A 14,159-nucleotide genomic window follows, 5' to 3' on the forward strand; every position below is an offset into this window, starting at 1 on the left:
GATGTACAATGTATCTAGTAAAAATTTAATTTATGAGACCATCCAGGATGAGGACCAACTGTTGCCATTACTGCTCTACACATGTACGCATGGTCTGCTACAAATAGAAAGGCAGAGAACTGACTGAGAACTTTATTTGATAATCTTGTCAAGTCTGGTTATTCTTTATAGTTTGGTTCTTCTCCATGTTTAAGTGTGGCAATTTGAATGTATGGTTCTACATTAAATAAATGAAATGAGTTTTTAATTTCCTTTTTCTGAAACTTATGGGTGAAAGCCTTTGCTGCAACCTAGCATCATTTGGACCATATCAGTAATGTGGTGGGCAGACTATTTTTCAGGTGCTTAGATGTTTTATAATAATTTCTTTGTAGACATTAGTGTCTTGTCTCAGTAAATGTATTATCATTTTAATACCATACAAGATGAATTCTATTTAGCTTGACACGAGCACTTAAAATGCCGCTGCCATCTAGTGGCAACGACTGGAACAATCATATCAACGTAGTGTCTAGGTTATAATGTCATGTAGAAAACCAGAGCAAAACTATAAAAAAAGAACTTGAAATAGCTGAATCGGTAGAGAGACAGCTACATTGCCGTTTCAATATATATGATGTTTAGGGAAATCATACTTTTGTACATATACAGCATCTTAACAATAGTGATGGGAGAGGGAGGACTCATGATCTTCAGGAAGTTCTGGAGCTACCGTGTGCTTTGAGCCACTGACATGCATGAACCAATCATTGCACATTGCACATTGCTCTCATTTATAAAGCACTGTAATTGGTTCAATTTTATTAGTAGTTAATTGTTCATAGCATATAATAGATTACCCCTGAGGGGGTCTGTGAAATCTTTCTCCCAACACTAAGTATCAGTGGGGCTTAACATTAACACCAGCCACCCGCCAAATGTTGGTAAAATTCAGCAGTGGCCCGTATCTCCGTCACTCTTACCAGCTACTTTGGGGGCGGGGGTGACCTTTTGGTATCATTTTCTATGAAAAAAAATCATTGTAGTTTGCAAAGGGCATCTTAAGTAATTAAGTCAATTTGATGTGATGCTACATGATACCACTACACCCATGTGCACTGAGTAAACACTGTGTGCTCATCCTATTGGCCCATCCAGTCCTTGCCTCCTCACTCAAATGTGAATATTCTTGATAAAAGGAGAACTTGTTTGAAATCGAAGCACTGCCGAACACGGTGCCGCATACACGCACTGCGGCTTTAAACTGTTCATTTAGTAACACTCCAAGCTAGTGGAGAGCGCCGATTCAGCTTCTGTGACTGTGATCAGACAGCGAGAAAGTGACAAGGATTGCCGTATCCAATGAAAATTAAGGTGAACATTTTGACAGGGCTAGTGACTTTGGAAAGCCACTAGCCACAGTGTCTGGTGAGCCAATGTCAAGCCCTGAACACAAGCTTATTCCATTGTAATTTTGCAATGTACATAAATAACTTATGAAATATACTAAAAAGATATAAACCTAATTGATTAAAAATAACCCGAACCTCAGATATGTCACTAAAAATGATATACAGTGAATCAATTTTAAAAAAATATTTAGGGTGATCTGTATTACGTGTATGTCCACATGATGTATAAGACATTGCAGTACTCATGTAATGCTTGTCTTGCCCCCGACACATCTCAAGATAATCAAGAAAGGGATGTTAAAGTGCCAGAAATTGATTACCACTAAAAACCCTCCAGTCTGATTGATTCTAGCAAGTTCCTGCTGGTTTGCATGTGAATTTGCTTATACACAAGATCGTTTTTTAGTTTCAATCACTGTCTTTAATTTCATCACCACCTACACCAGGTAGTAATTCATCAGAAGAAGTAAATGACAATTGGTTTATTCGTCAAACAGAATAGCGGATTTACCTCACATCCCAGTGTCAAACTGGCAAGTTTCATTATGCTATTATGTGAGACAGACAAGACTAATGTTTCAGGCAAGCTGAAAGTTTTCATTTGGGCCACTGGGTGGCAGTAAGGTTCCAAATGTGACATGCTGAGTGCCTTAGCATGACAGTTCCAGACCCGAAAAGCCTGATTGATGTGTGCGATTAAGACTGTAATCAGAACACACCATCAGGTGGCGATTAAAGGATGCCATTATAAACTTGGATGCCAAAATCTGTAGGTTACATTTCTAGTTGTGCCGTGGCTAGAGCACTTAAAGTACATAAAATCCAATACGTATCCAGCTCAGGATATAGGTATCCCTTGAGAATATGTAAGTTAAGGCTGCTTAAGGGTAACCGTTGGCTAAATAGATTATGCGATAAATTGTAGCATTATTTTTTTATTCCAAATTCCAAATCTGCTGATGAATGCTGCACCCAAGTTGGGAGTCTCACGTCATGAGGATGTAAGTGAGCTGGAGAAAGCTGGTACTGTGGAGGGACAGTAGCGTCACTAGGGTTGGTGACACCTGGTGCGGTCGACCGTCGGTGTCACCCGATGTTGTCGACGGGTGAGCTGGGGGGGGGGGGGGGGGGGGGGGGGGGGGGGGAATTACGCGTCATGCATTCAAACGACAAAGCGCTTCTCGTCACATTCATACCGCTAATTAAATCAACCGGCAGCAAACTAAAATCGGAGAAATTAGCTGTTTCAACCAGTCACTATTTTTTGAAAAATAAAAAAGTGTATTGCCAGTCATTTCGGTGTCACCCCCCTCTGATGGTGTCACCCGGTGCGGTCCGCACCCCCAGCACCCCATTAGTGACACCTCTGGGGAGGGACTCACCCCCACCCCACCTGTCTCACATCTCATTTCATCAGATAGGCAAAACAATACAAACTACTCTTTTTCCTCTTCTTTAATTTCCAGAGTTAATCCTCAATCCAACTTTCCCCCATTGTCTTTTCCCCCTTTAAAACTGTCCCTGAGAGATTAATCCCAGCTGTCCAACTGAGCAAGAGGATGAGCTAGGAAGACCTAGGGAGTGAATATATATATTTGTCCCAAGCATTTTGGAGCTCACTGTACAGTATATGCCCGTATGTTCATTTTTGTGTGTGTTTGTTTGCATGTACATGCACTTTCTCTGTGCTCATTGCGTCCTTTGTATTGCTGTGGAGGCAGCATGGGTTTAAGGGCTTTTGTGCGTGTATGTACAAGGACTATAGACTGGCAGGATTAATACCGCATGCGTGGAATTTGATCTTCCTCTCTTAAGATGAGAGAATGATCGGTCAGGATGAACCTTTCCTCGGAGCACCAGTCAATCAAGGCAGCATCTATACTGGCGGATGTAAAACAGTCTCTAAATTCTCGTGACCTTCATCTGTCAACTGGCAAGATGTCTTCTGATCTCAACAGCGCATAAGAACGTCATACCAGAGCTATAAAAAGAGGGATGGATGATTATCCCCTTATGAGACAAGCTCGCGGCAAAATGAATATTTGTTCTGCTCTCCATCGTGTTTAATCTGCTTTAAAAAAGGCCAAGTGGTGGCGATGCATTTCCTGCCGCCTCCCCCAGCCCTAGGTCTAAGCCCCAGGACAGATCTTCCTGTGCGTAAATCCTGTCCTTAGATTGTGCCGCCATGACATGGGACTTAAAGGCAGTTCTTATATCCTCTGACAGCGGATCTGTAAATCTGTAAAAGGACATCTAGGTCAGCTGATCAAGACAACCTCCCAACTGTCTGTTTTTAGTTTACACATTCAACACCCTTACCACACACGTATACATGCCCATCCACCCACACACACACACACACACGCACACACATACATGCAGCTACTATTGTCAGTGGGAAGCATAACAATTAAGCCATTATCACTCTGTGCTCAGAGATGCTCTAGCAGCCTGATGGTAATAGGAACTGTTTACACTGTTTGCTGACATCAATTACCTCCTCTACTGAGCTGAAAGCAGGCAGCTGGACCGGCCCACTTCCACTTATGAACTGTGGATGTTTATCTGTTTGCTGTTTAACATGAATCCTTTTCAGTTTTAGTACAAACAGTATGTCACCACCTCTTTATTATGAATACTGGCTGAGGTGCTTGAGCCCAATGGGAAAAAAAAGTCTGAATGGCTATTTTACTGCCCGGATCACTACACAGCAGTCTAACAATGTAGCCGTAATGGGTTTGTTGAGAGAAAGCTATACAGTCTGTGAGGAATCCCAGTATCTCTTTGTCTTATGAAGAGATACTGTCATTCAGATGGAAAGTATAATTGTATGGCAGTAATTGACCCTAGATCCACATCCAATCCACAAGTGGCCCTTGATTGAAAGTACTGGTGGGAACAACCAATAAGAGCTGAGCTGACTGTACTAAGTGATAAATTGTACATAAAGGGACCGAGAAATCAGGTTTATTATTATTATTATTATTATTATTATTATTATTATTATTATTATTATTAATAATAATAATAATAATAATAATAATAATAAATTATGTTTATACAGTGCAAACAGGGTGCTTATAGCAACACAAATACTAATATTTATACAATATAAATGCAATTATAGGAAAACTATACAGATATGTCCAAAAATACAAGATCATTGGAGCGCATAATAACAGAAACAGCAGATAATGTAAAGGCTTTTTTTTGTTTTAAATAAAAAAAAGGTTTTTCAAAACTACATTTTCTAGGAAATGTATTTGATGGATTAGTTTGTGCATAATCAGCATCAGTTCCTCCAGTGGTTTCAAGAAGTGGAGAGCAAGTGCCAATCAGTTTATGGCGGTTGATGTAGTGTGAAGAATGAGCTTGCGAGATATAATTGGACAGAAAGTTAGACCACGGATATGGGCACAACGTTGATGGACACTTGTTGGAATTAGATATACTGAACAGCTTCTTTCTTATTCAAAAACCTTCTCAGGGCCCTCACATAGCAAGTACAGCAAAGCTTTACATTCAGTACATTACATTACATTACATTACATTACAGGCATTTGGCAGACACTCTTATCCAGAGCGACGTACAACAAAGTGTATAATCATAACCAGGAACAAGTATGACGAAACCCCTAGAGAGAAGGTACCGGTCCAAGTGCAGGGAACAACCGCATAGTTCAACTTGGACCCTGAAGGTTAAACTGATTAACGCTAACAACGAGAACGGCAACAACGCAGTCTATGGAAAAAATACAAGTAGTAGTTAAGACAGTTAATGCACCTAAGTCACCTACGAAACAGCTGCCTAAGCTTACAGTCATTTACAGGGGGGTAGGGAGGGATGGGGAGAGGTGCAGCCTGAAGAGGTGAGTCTTCAGTCGTCGTTTGAAATGGGTCAGTGTCTCAGCTGTTCTGACCTCCACAGGGAGGTCATTCCACCATCGTGGGGCCAGAACAGACAGGAGACGTGTTCTGGAAGTGCAGGTGCGAAGGGGGGGAGGTGCTAGGCGTCCTGAGGTAGCAGAACGGAGGGATCTGGCTGGCATGTAGGGTTTGAATATCTTGTGGAGGTATGCTGGGGCTGATCCCTTGACTGCCTGAGTACCTTTGACCTACAGGGGGCAGCAGACAATAATAAACAAACAGACACCAAACAAGTACTTTATGCACTAAAAAGGGCCAGAGGAAATCAGTCACCCCCACAGTTAGTACAATTACACTTAGAAGTTGATATTATAAATATTTCAGAAGTAGTAACAGAATTAATTCCACCACCCAATGGCTTCCTCGTGTCAGACTGCTAAAGCTAAGCAGGTGTTTTCTCAGGAGCTTCCAAGCTTGGATAATCCATGGATGGGAAACCTTTTGAGAAAGCAAGATACCACTGGAAGTGGGGCTAAATGCACTAGCATTACCCAAGGAGGGTGACAGAATCTCACTCATTGCATTACAGGCTTTAGCAGACGATCTTATCCAGACTGACACAACTTGTGTAAGTCAGAAGCATTTCCATTGTATCCAGATATACAGCTGGATATATACTGAAGCAATGCAGGTTAAGTACCTTGCTCAGGGGTACAACAGTGTCCTACCGGGGAATCAATCCTACGATCTTTAGGTTACAAGACCAATTCCTTTGCCATTATACTACAATGCCGCCCTGGCAACCCCTGCTAATTTTTTGGGTCTGCTGGATGAGCAGCATGTAAAGTGTCTTCCTCCAACTCTTGTCTGTGCGAGCCCACCTTTAAAATGAGGTCGGATATGAAGTGGTGGCTGACATCTCATTCTTGCAGCAATGAGCACTGATGAATGTGATCAGACATTCCAAATTGTGAGAAGGGGGGGAAATCCTGTGACATATTTCAGAATAGAATCAACCCTAGTCAAATTCCCATAAAACTAGCTCCATACATCAGTCAACCTCATCATCCTCTACATCTGATTGGCTACACAAAAACTCATATCCCTACAAGAAAGATGCATTAGTAATTTATTGTGGTTAATAACAATAAAAGGGGGATAATTGATATAAATGTAATACGTTTTTTTTTTTTTTTTTTTTTTTTCATTTTGGATGAGGAAAGCTGCTTTTGTTTCTTTCTTAACACCTAGGTAAGCTTTTACAAAGCAAATAGCCTACTGTACAAACCAATCTATTGTGTGCTTATTATAAATGCCTGTGGCCAGGGAACTGTTTCTTTTCCATTAATCACATGAAGCATCCACAAGCTTAACACATTTAATATTAAACTAACACTGAACTATCTTAAAAAGTCCAACATATTGATGAGTACAACTTTCTTTTACAAATGTTAAACACCATTTAAAATGCCCAAGGTCCCCCCAAAAGTAAACATGTAGATGGTTTTTCAACTAGTGTCCCATCTCTAATCTCCAAATCTGAAGCCCTCTCCATGACTTGGGTAACAACCCCCTTGTTTTGTCTGTAGATGGCCTTCTGTAGACATATAACAGCAAAAAAAAACAACAAAAAAACAAAAAACATGTTTTGTTATAGGCGTAACTCAACATTGTTACATTTACTGTATACAGACGGGGACATTATGTTGTTTGGTCACCGGGCAAACAATTTCCTCTAAAATTGACTCAGAAAACCATACTGACTTTTTTAAATTATGTATGATTTGATTTATTGTAGATACAGTAATTCCTTAGAGCCTATCCAAAAATGACTTCCGAAACAGATGTTTACTTACAGTACCTTGCTTTTTACTTACAGTACCTTGCTTTTTTAATATATTTGCCAGGTTGTCAAATTGCACCGTTCTTTTGGCACATGATAGAGGACTGAATTATTTGTGTAAAATCTTGAAATGGCTACTGTAGCAGCAGTGTACAAAAAAGTTTTTGATTGAATATGCCTGTAAACAGGTTTTAAATTGTTCTTTCCTATTCTTCTGATTCAAACTCATGTCATCCAGAGGAACAGAGGCGATGAACTTCACCATGGGGCACTGTGGTCAGGGCGGGGATCCACGATGATTAGTCTCTTAAATGGCTTGGTCATTCATCGGAAAGCATACAGGGGAGACCCGGATTAAACAATAACAAGCACCTTACATAAACTATTTTGATGTAGAATTATATTAATTTTATTTTGCATAAATATGACCGATTACATTATCACAAATCCAGATTTAAATATTAAAGGATTCTAAATCACTTAAACTTTTGACACACTAGGACATCAGGCTGAAGTGAAGCAGGAGGTGAAGAATAATAACAATATTGTGTCCAACCATACACACGAATATTACAGACATAACTGGTATTCTTGAAGACTGAGAATTCATTGCATCATTTCAACGAAAAAACAAATCTGTAACCGTACCGTATTCCCTACACGTAGCCTACGCACGACAGAAGCGTGACAAAAGGGATTTCCTCATGATTGTCCGATGACAGTATCAAACAACAACAAACAAAACACATCATTGCATCCTGCCGAGTCCCATCGCCACTTGAAAGTGAAATAGATGTCTGACATGGCGTTCTGCAAGTCTCTACTCTCTCCTTTCGGCGGTCCTTATATAAACTGTTTCACTTTTTTCTGAATAAATTCATGCAGAAAAGGGGTAGGAAAACAGGAAGGTCCACTGAATGCGCTCGAAACACTATTGTCCCCCCTCTCTCTCCTTTTAATCATTCTAATGGGTCCTTTCATAATCCCGGGTTTAACGTTTTTTTTATTTTTTTTTTATTTCAAGTAGTTTCCCTTGTAAATATTTCTCCTTTTGTATTATATGTCAAATTCCGAGTCACTGGATGCTATGGAGATAATGGAGGTCCCCGTTTCGATTCGGTCCATCATATTCAAGATGCTAGTGGATGGTGAACCGCATGGCTCCGAAAGAGAGCGCACCCCATTTTGTCCAATTCCATGGTGTTGCAACCTGGAAGAAACAAGACGTGAGGATAAAACAGATATCACGACATAGCGCATTCCCTCCGCATAACTTGTTCCTCTCACTCTGCTTTATCCTTAAGTGCACCAGACCTACGAGCATTAGCCAGCTGAGTTGTTTTGTGCTAATTTACACAAATAACTACCGAAATTGCCCTAAAAATTTAATTTAAAAAAGAAAAAATTCAGCATTCTCGCCAGGTCTTCTGGATGTTTTTGTATTTATTCAGTGAGTTTTCCAATAAACGTCAAATTAGATACTTTTTTTTTTAAAGCGAAATGTGTCATGATTGAACCTATACAGTAATTACTTAGTACTTCTTACTATTGACTGTGAATGATCCACCTGCATTTTGTTTCATTTTCATGTTTCATTTTAACATTGTAGGCTACAAATTCTACTCAAAGTTTGACATTAAAAACTTCAGAAGTTGTTTTAAAGAGAGTGTACGTTTTGTCAATAGTATATAGTTTTTCTTAAACTGAAAACGTTTTTGTCGAGATTTCTCCCATAACTTCACAATACGACACCAGTGTCAAAACAATTGGGTTGCACGGCTAACTTGGGACAAAATAAATGTCACCTATCCGATACGGTGAAAGGGGAAAACGCAATGTTGTTTCCAGTTTAAAAGGTAGGCTACATTAAGAGCTCTTAAAACAGAGTGGCAGAAAATGAAAATAAACGGACAATAGACATATAGGCCTACTTTAAAATTATTAATAAAAGGCATGTTAAATGCGTTAACATTTAAACAAAGCGAGTGTTTTGAATCCAACAATTCCTTTAAAAATCATATTTTTGATCAATGTATTCGTAATAAATTAAAATAATAATCAGCTATAAGCATACAAAATAAAATTTGAAGACATACATATACCTTTCATTCAATAATATATTGGAAAATAGTTAAATTAATGCTTCCTTTTAAGATAAGTAGGCCTATAAGATGTTTTTTTTTCTTATTTGTTCCACCATGTAGCCTAATAGCTTACATATATATATAAATATATATATGTGTGCATAGCTATTACAAAACTAGGCAGAATTGGGGCTACACTTCAGTTGTGAACACGGAATGCAATAACTCTTGTAGGCTATGGGACTTTTTCTGTTGTATAATGTTATATGTTATAATGTTTGTATAATGAATAATGTTTTAAAAATAGTTAGCTAGTAATATAATAACCGTGTTTCGATTGTATCTCTCCTGGAAAGTATTCACAATCATATGTAAATAAAAAACATGCGCAAACAAAGCGGAGGTTGCATTATGCTTTTGTGATTTCTCCATTCTGTATTTATTTTTAGGCTTAGGCGTGGAACACAGATCTGTAAGCAATTGTTCCACGTATACAACGAAAAAAGAAAGAGTTCTTTGTAAGCTGACTTCAATCATTTATTGTTTTGTTCACATTTTTCCTGCTGGTGCACCGTAGTATGGTGTCAACTATCGCCGAGCACCACTAAAACAAAATGCAGCTGACCTGTGTTTTGACGCCGCGGCTCTGTCCCTTTGCCTTCGGTTTTTAAACCAGTTTCCCACTTGCGTAGGTGTGAGGCCAGTCGCGCGTGCTAGTTCCCTTTTCTTACTTGGATTTGGGTAGGGGTCCTGGAGGTACTTTTCCCTTAAAAGGCCGCGTGTCCGCTCTTTGAAACAGTGGCTCTTCTGCTCGCCATCCCAGATGGTCCTGGGCAATGGAAACTTCTTCCGCACCCTGTACTTATCGACCGGTCCTAATGGGCGACCCCGCAGCTTCTCGGCCTCTAGATAGTGTGCTTCGAGCCACATAGCCTGCAGTTTTCCGTGTGAGTCCTTGGTGAACTTCTGGTGCTCCAAAATGTGATAGAGGTCCCTATAATTTCCTGCGTGAAAAGCAACCACGGCGCGAGCTCGCAGAATGGATTCGTGTTTGTTTATCGCGTCGAAAACCCCAGGCGCCACTGGCAGAGACCACAGGAACCGTCCCAGTCTCTCCACATCGCCGGTTTCTTCCAATGTCTCGCAGACACTTGCTACCTGTTCCAGTGAGAAATTAAGACTGGGAAACATTGACAAGTCCTTTACTTCTTTTGGCGCAGGAGAGTTGTTCGCCAAGAGCAACCGGTGATCAGCGAAGTTTGAGAGGAGATGAGAGGAATAGGCTATAGCTGTAAGGGGTGACAGAAAACCGCGGAATGACCAGAGTTGGTGAACAATCAGGTAGAAAAGAGGGGAAAGAAAACTGTTAAGCAGCTATCACCTTAATGACACCTACCTTTTCAAGATCCTCATCATTTCTAGATCGAGTGAAGCCTTTAAATAATTGTGTTTCGTATTTGGCACCGTTTTCATGGTGCTACTGTATGGTTGTCCTGGCAACATTGCCAATCACTGTCAAGCGTGCCAATCACTGTCCAATACGTAGAAGCCTTAATTGTGCTGCGCGCTCGGGGGGTTATAACAAAGTCCGATCTTGTTTCTCGACACCGACTCACAGTAAGTCAAACATGATGCATGACAGTTTGTCAAAACCTATGAAAAATAAGAGAACAGGACGCTGTAAAGTAAACAAGACCCGTTAGTTCTTTAGAAGGCATTTTGGGAGGGGAGACAATCTGAACGCTCTAAATGGGCTATGACGGAAAGATCTGCTGATTCGCCTATAACCTTGATCTTTTGCACACAAAATCGACAAGAGCAGCACGTCAAATCTGTGGCTTGTTTGTGATGGCAACACAGACGGAATGTGCCAATCCCGGAATATTAGAGCAGTCTTGTTAATGAAAAAAGAGCTGCAGCTCGTTTTTGCAATAAGCTCGCTGCACCCATGTTGCCTATAAACGGTTAACTGTGCCATTATAAGGAATGCTTCCGCCACATAATTGCTAACTTATAAAAGTAGAGTCATTGTCCGCGGTGAACCGAGATAAAAATCGAGATTGTATCAATAAATGCAAAGCATAAATTATCATTGTTGCGATTATTACCGGAATACTCTTCTCACAGCTAAATAATTTTGGCCATCGCATGGGTCCAAATTGTGCGGGCTTTGCAGGCAAGACATTAATGATGTTTTGGCTGGATCGACTTGAGGAAATAAAGATGCTGGCCCTAATATTAATATTATTCACGAAGATGTATTTATTTCCATTGTCCCATTGTTTTTTCGTTCAGAGCTAAATGCAATAGGCCTATTGGCTATTGAACATTAAAAAATAATAACTTAACAATCACATTATATACAATCATGTAGCAATCCATCCTTTCTTAATATTAGCACTTCAGATTTACCATGCCTTTTAAATAAAAATTTTTTTTTTTTCAAAAATGAAGCAATCACATGATCCTTTACTTATAACCCAGGAGTGAGCATCTGTTTGAAATGCTGAAAATTCGTGTGTGCATTCTGGTCAGTGTAGTTTAATGACATATATGCTTTGGAAAGAAGCATTACATCAGTACAGATCTTTGTTTAGTTTTTTTTTTAATTCAGCCTTGTTATTTCAGTTATATAGAAGTGATAAAATGATAAAAGCAAGTAAAACCTTTCATTGTTACATACATGCTTATAAAAAGACCGAGGTAGGCCTAATTGTTATATTGCTTAAAGCAGCTCTTAAGTGCAAATATTTCAAGATGTTAGCTTATTTGAAGGTGCTCCGCCTCCACAGCAAACATGAGAGCCAAATGTATATTTAAGGGTCCAGGAAACTGAAATCTGTGAATGTTTTAATACTTTTTTTTTTTTTTTTTGCATTCATAAATGGCCCAGAAATATTTTTTGATTGATTCTTGCACAAAAAAGACTGTGCCAAGATTATTTTGCTTCCTCCATAGGCTTAACTCCAAGTTTCCAGTGGGTGGGGTTGGCTGGGCACAATGCGCATCACTGAAACTTTAAGACCAGTGAAATCCTTTCTACTTGTAATATGTATACAGTATTATGCACTTGCCACTTGTGTGTGGGCAAGCAAAGTCAGAAATGCCTAAGCATTCTGCTTTCTCCGGAAGCAGAAAAACCAATACACCTTTTTCTTTTTCAAAACAACAAAAAGACCCAGAATAAATGGGTTTCATTTCTGAAGGGCCACAGGCTCTGCAATATTGCAATAACCCCAAAAGTTAATATTTGTTGTGCATTTTCATGAGGAGGATTTTACCAAGTATCTACTATAACATCGTAGCTTTGCTGAAAAGCTAGCACTTCTGCATGGTGCAGTGCCTTCCCTCCCTTCACCTCCCTCCCAACTATTGCTGCTAGTGACACTCGGGGTTGCAGCAGAACAGATGCGTGATGGTTTGATAATTATGACTACTCTTAGCTAGTCCTAATTAAATAGTTTTCAAGCTTAGATATGTGGACTCAAAGTCTTTCTTTATTCGGGTGTAATGCCCAAAGTCTGAGATTGCTGTCAAGTCTAATGTTAGTGTACAGTAACTCAGTGTTACAAAGTTATTGTAGCCTGGTTTATGTTGCTTTTTCATATTGTCTGGTAGTCTAATAATACAGACTTTCTAAATATTTGATTTTGTGAAAGTAAAATGTTTAGAAATGACTTTTTCTGATATTCAAATGCTAGTTGTACTATAGCATTAATAGGAAAGCATCCCCTCATTTCATTTGTGTTATTTATTTTTGATTATTCACAGTAAAAATGAGCAGTGTAACTCTCCAATTGGGACCATAATATCTACTCTGTAAGAGTTGATTTAACATTTTACTGTGTTTGGCTTTTAAAAGGAGGAGGACATATAGTGATGTAATGCAAATATGATCAGAAAACCTCCATCAGAGCATGATGAACAGAAAAAGAGCCGCTTGTTAAATATATGTATACCAATAAATAAAAATATATATTCACATGGACACACAGTCCATTATCCAGGTAAGAGTCAATGATTGCTAATGGAAAATATAAACCAAGCTATAAAATGAATTTCAGTAGGGAAAATGTATTTTAACACTGGTCAACTGAAGTCTATGAACAACTATTTAAAATTTAAAATAGGCAATATATTTACAATAAGTATTTCAATGTGTGAATGTTTTTTTTTTTTAAATTAAATACTACTGCTACTGCTACTACTACCTCTACTACTACTACCACTAATAATAATAATAATAATAATAATAATAATAATAATAATAATAAACATACAAATGAAAATAAAAATCATAAATAATAATAAAATGACTATAATATAGTAAATAACTGTTAGGGCTTCTGAACACCATTGCCATCATACTGTATATGGCATTAAATAAAAATATGTACTTGATTAATATAAAAATTAACTATCCCTTTAAATTTTAGAATCTTGAAAGCAAGCGAATTTCGACACTTTTATATGTTTTTTTTTTTTTTTTTTTCCAAGAATCATTTAAAAATATTTGTCGGGCGTTTGTGAATGCAAAAAAGTATTAAAACAACACACCAGGAAAGAATTCACAGATTTCAGTTTCCTGGACCTCTAAACATTCTACTATCCTGTTCTATCTAGAATCCTCTTCATGAACACCAGTGTGAGTGATTGATGAAAAAATGTTAGGTAAAGACTTTACTATCATACATTCAGTGTAAATTAGCAACACAACTGATGCTAAGGAAATTAATGCAGAGAAACAACAGAAAACTGAGCAGTCTTGTGTAATGTCTGATAACCTCTTTTGGTTAATCGCTCTGTCAGAAAAATAACATTTTGCTAAATGAGTACTGTACTGAGGAATGAAACAGACACGGTTAACACTAACAGGGGAACAGAACAACCAGTCAATTCCAGAACCAAACACCCACCCACCAAGTACCACTATTATTTTTCATAACCTACTCTTCAAAAGGTTAATATTTTAAT

General features: G+C 38.6%; 1 protein-coding gene across 2 annotated transcripts; it reads right to left on the bottom strand.

The window, feature by feature from the left end:
- Nucleotides 1–7,148: 7,148 nt before the first annotated feature.
- On the bottom strand, nucleotides 7,149–10,933 carry LOC118220098 (homeobox protein SIX3-like). 2 transcript variants are annotated; one of them, XM_035403716.1, is made up of 3 exons: nucleotides 10,582–10,933; nucleotides 9,811–10,474; nucleotides 7,149–8,311 (listed from the first exon to the last, which is right to left on the bottom strand). In XM_035403716.1, exons 2-3 carry the CDS (start codon nucleotides 10,374–10,376, stop codon nucleotides 8,158–8,160), a joined length of 720 nt encoding a protein of 239 aa, XP_035259607.1. In that variant the 5' UTR covers nucleotides 10,377–10,474; nucleotides 10,582–10,933; the 3' UTR covers nucleotides 7,149–8,157. The 2 variants fall into 2 exon arrangements, with proteins under 2 accessions (XP_035259607.1, XP_035259606.1); XM_035403715.1 differs by lacking the exon at nucleotides 10,582–10,933 and having other exon boundaries at nucleotides 9,811–10,512.
- Between the last annotated feature and the right edge of the window lie 3,226 nt (nucleotides 10,934–14,159).

The sequence above is a fragment of the Anguilla anguilla genome, chromosome 2, assembly GCF_013347855.1.
Source record: "Anguilla anguilla isolate fAngAng1 chromosome 2, fAngAng1.pri, whole genome shotgun sequence".
NCBI lineage: Eukaryota > Metazoa > Chordata > Actinopteri > Anguilliformes > Anguillidae > Anguilla > Anguilla anguilla.

Coding starts and splice junctions, on each gene's coding strand:
- LOC118220098 (XM_035403716.1), bottom strand. CDS start 10,376: ATGTTTCCCAGTCTTAATTTCTCACTGGAACAGGTAGCAAGTGTCTGC. Junction 8,312..9,810: donor GCCGCGGCGTCAAAACACAG/GTCAGCTGCATT, acceptor TGTTTCTTCCAG/GTTGCAACACCATGGAATTG.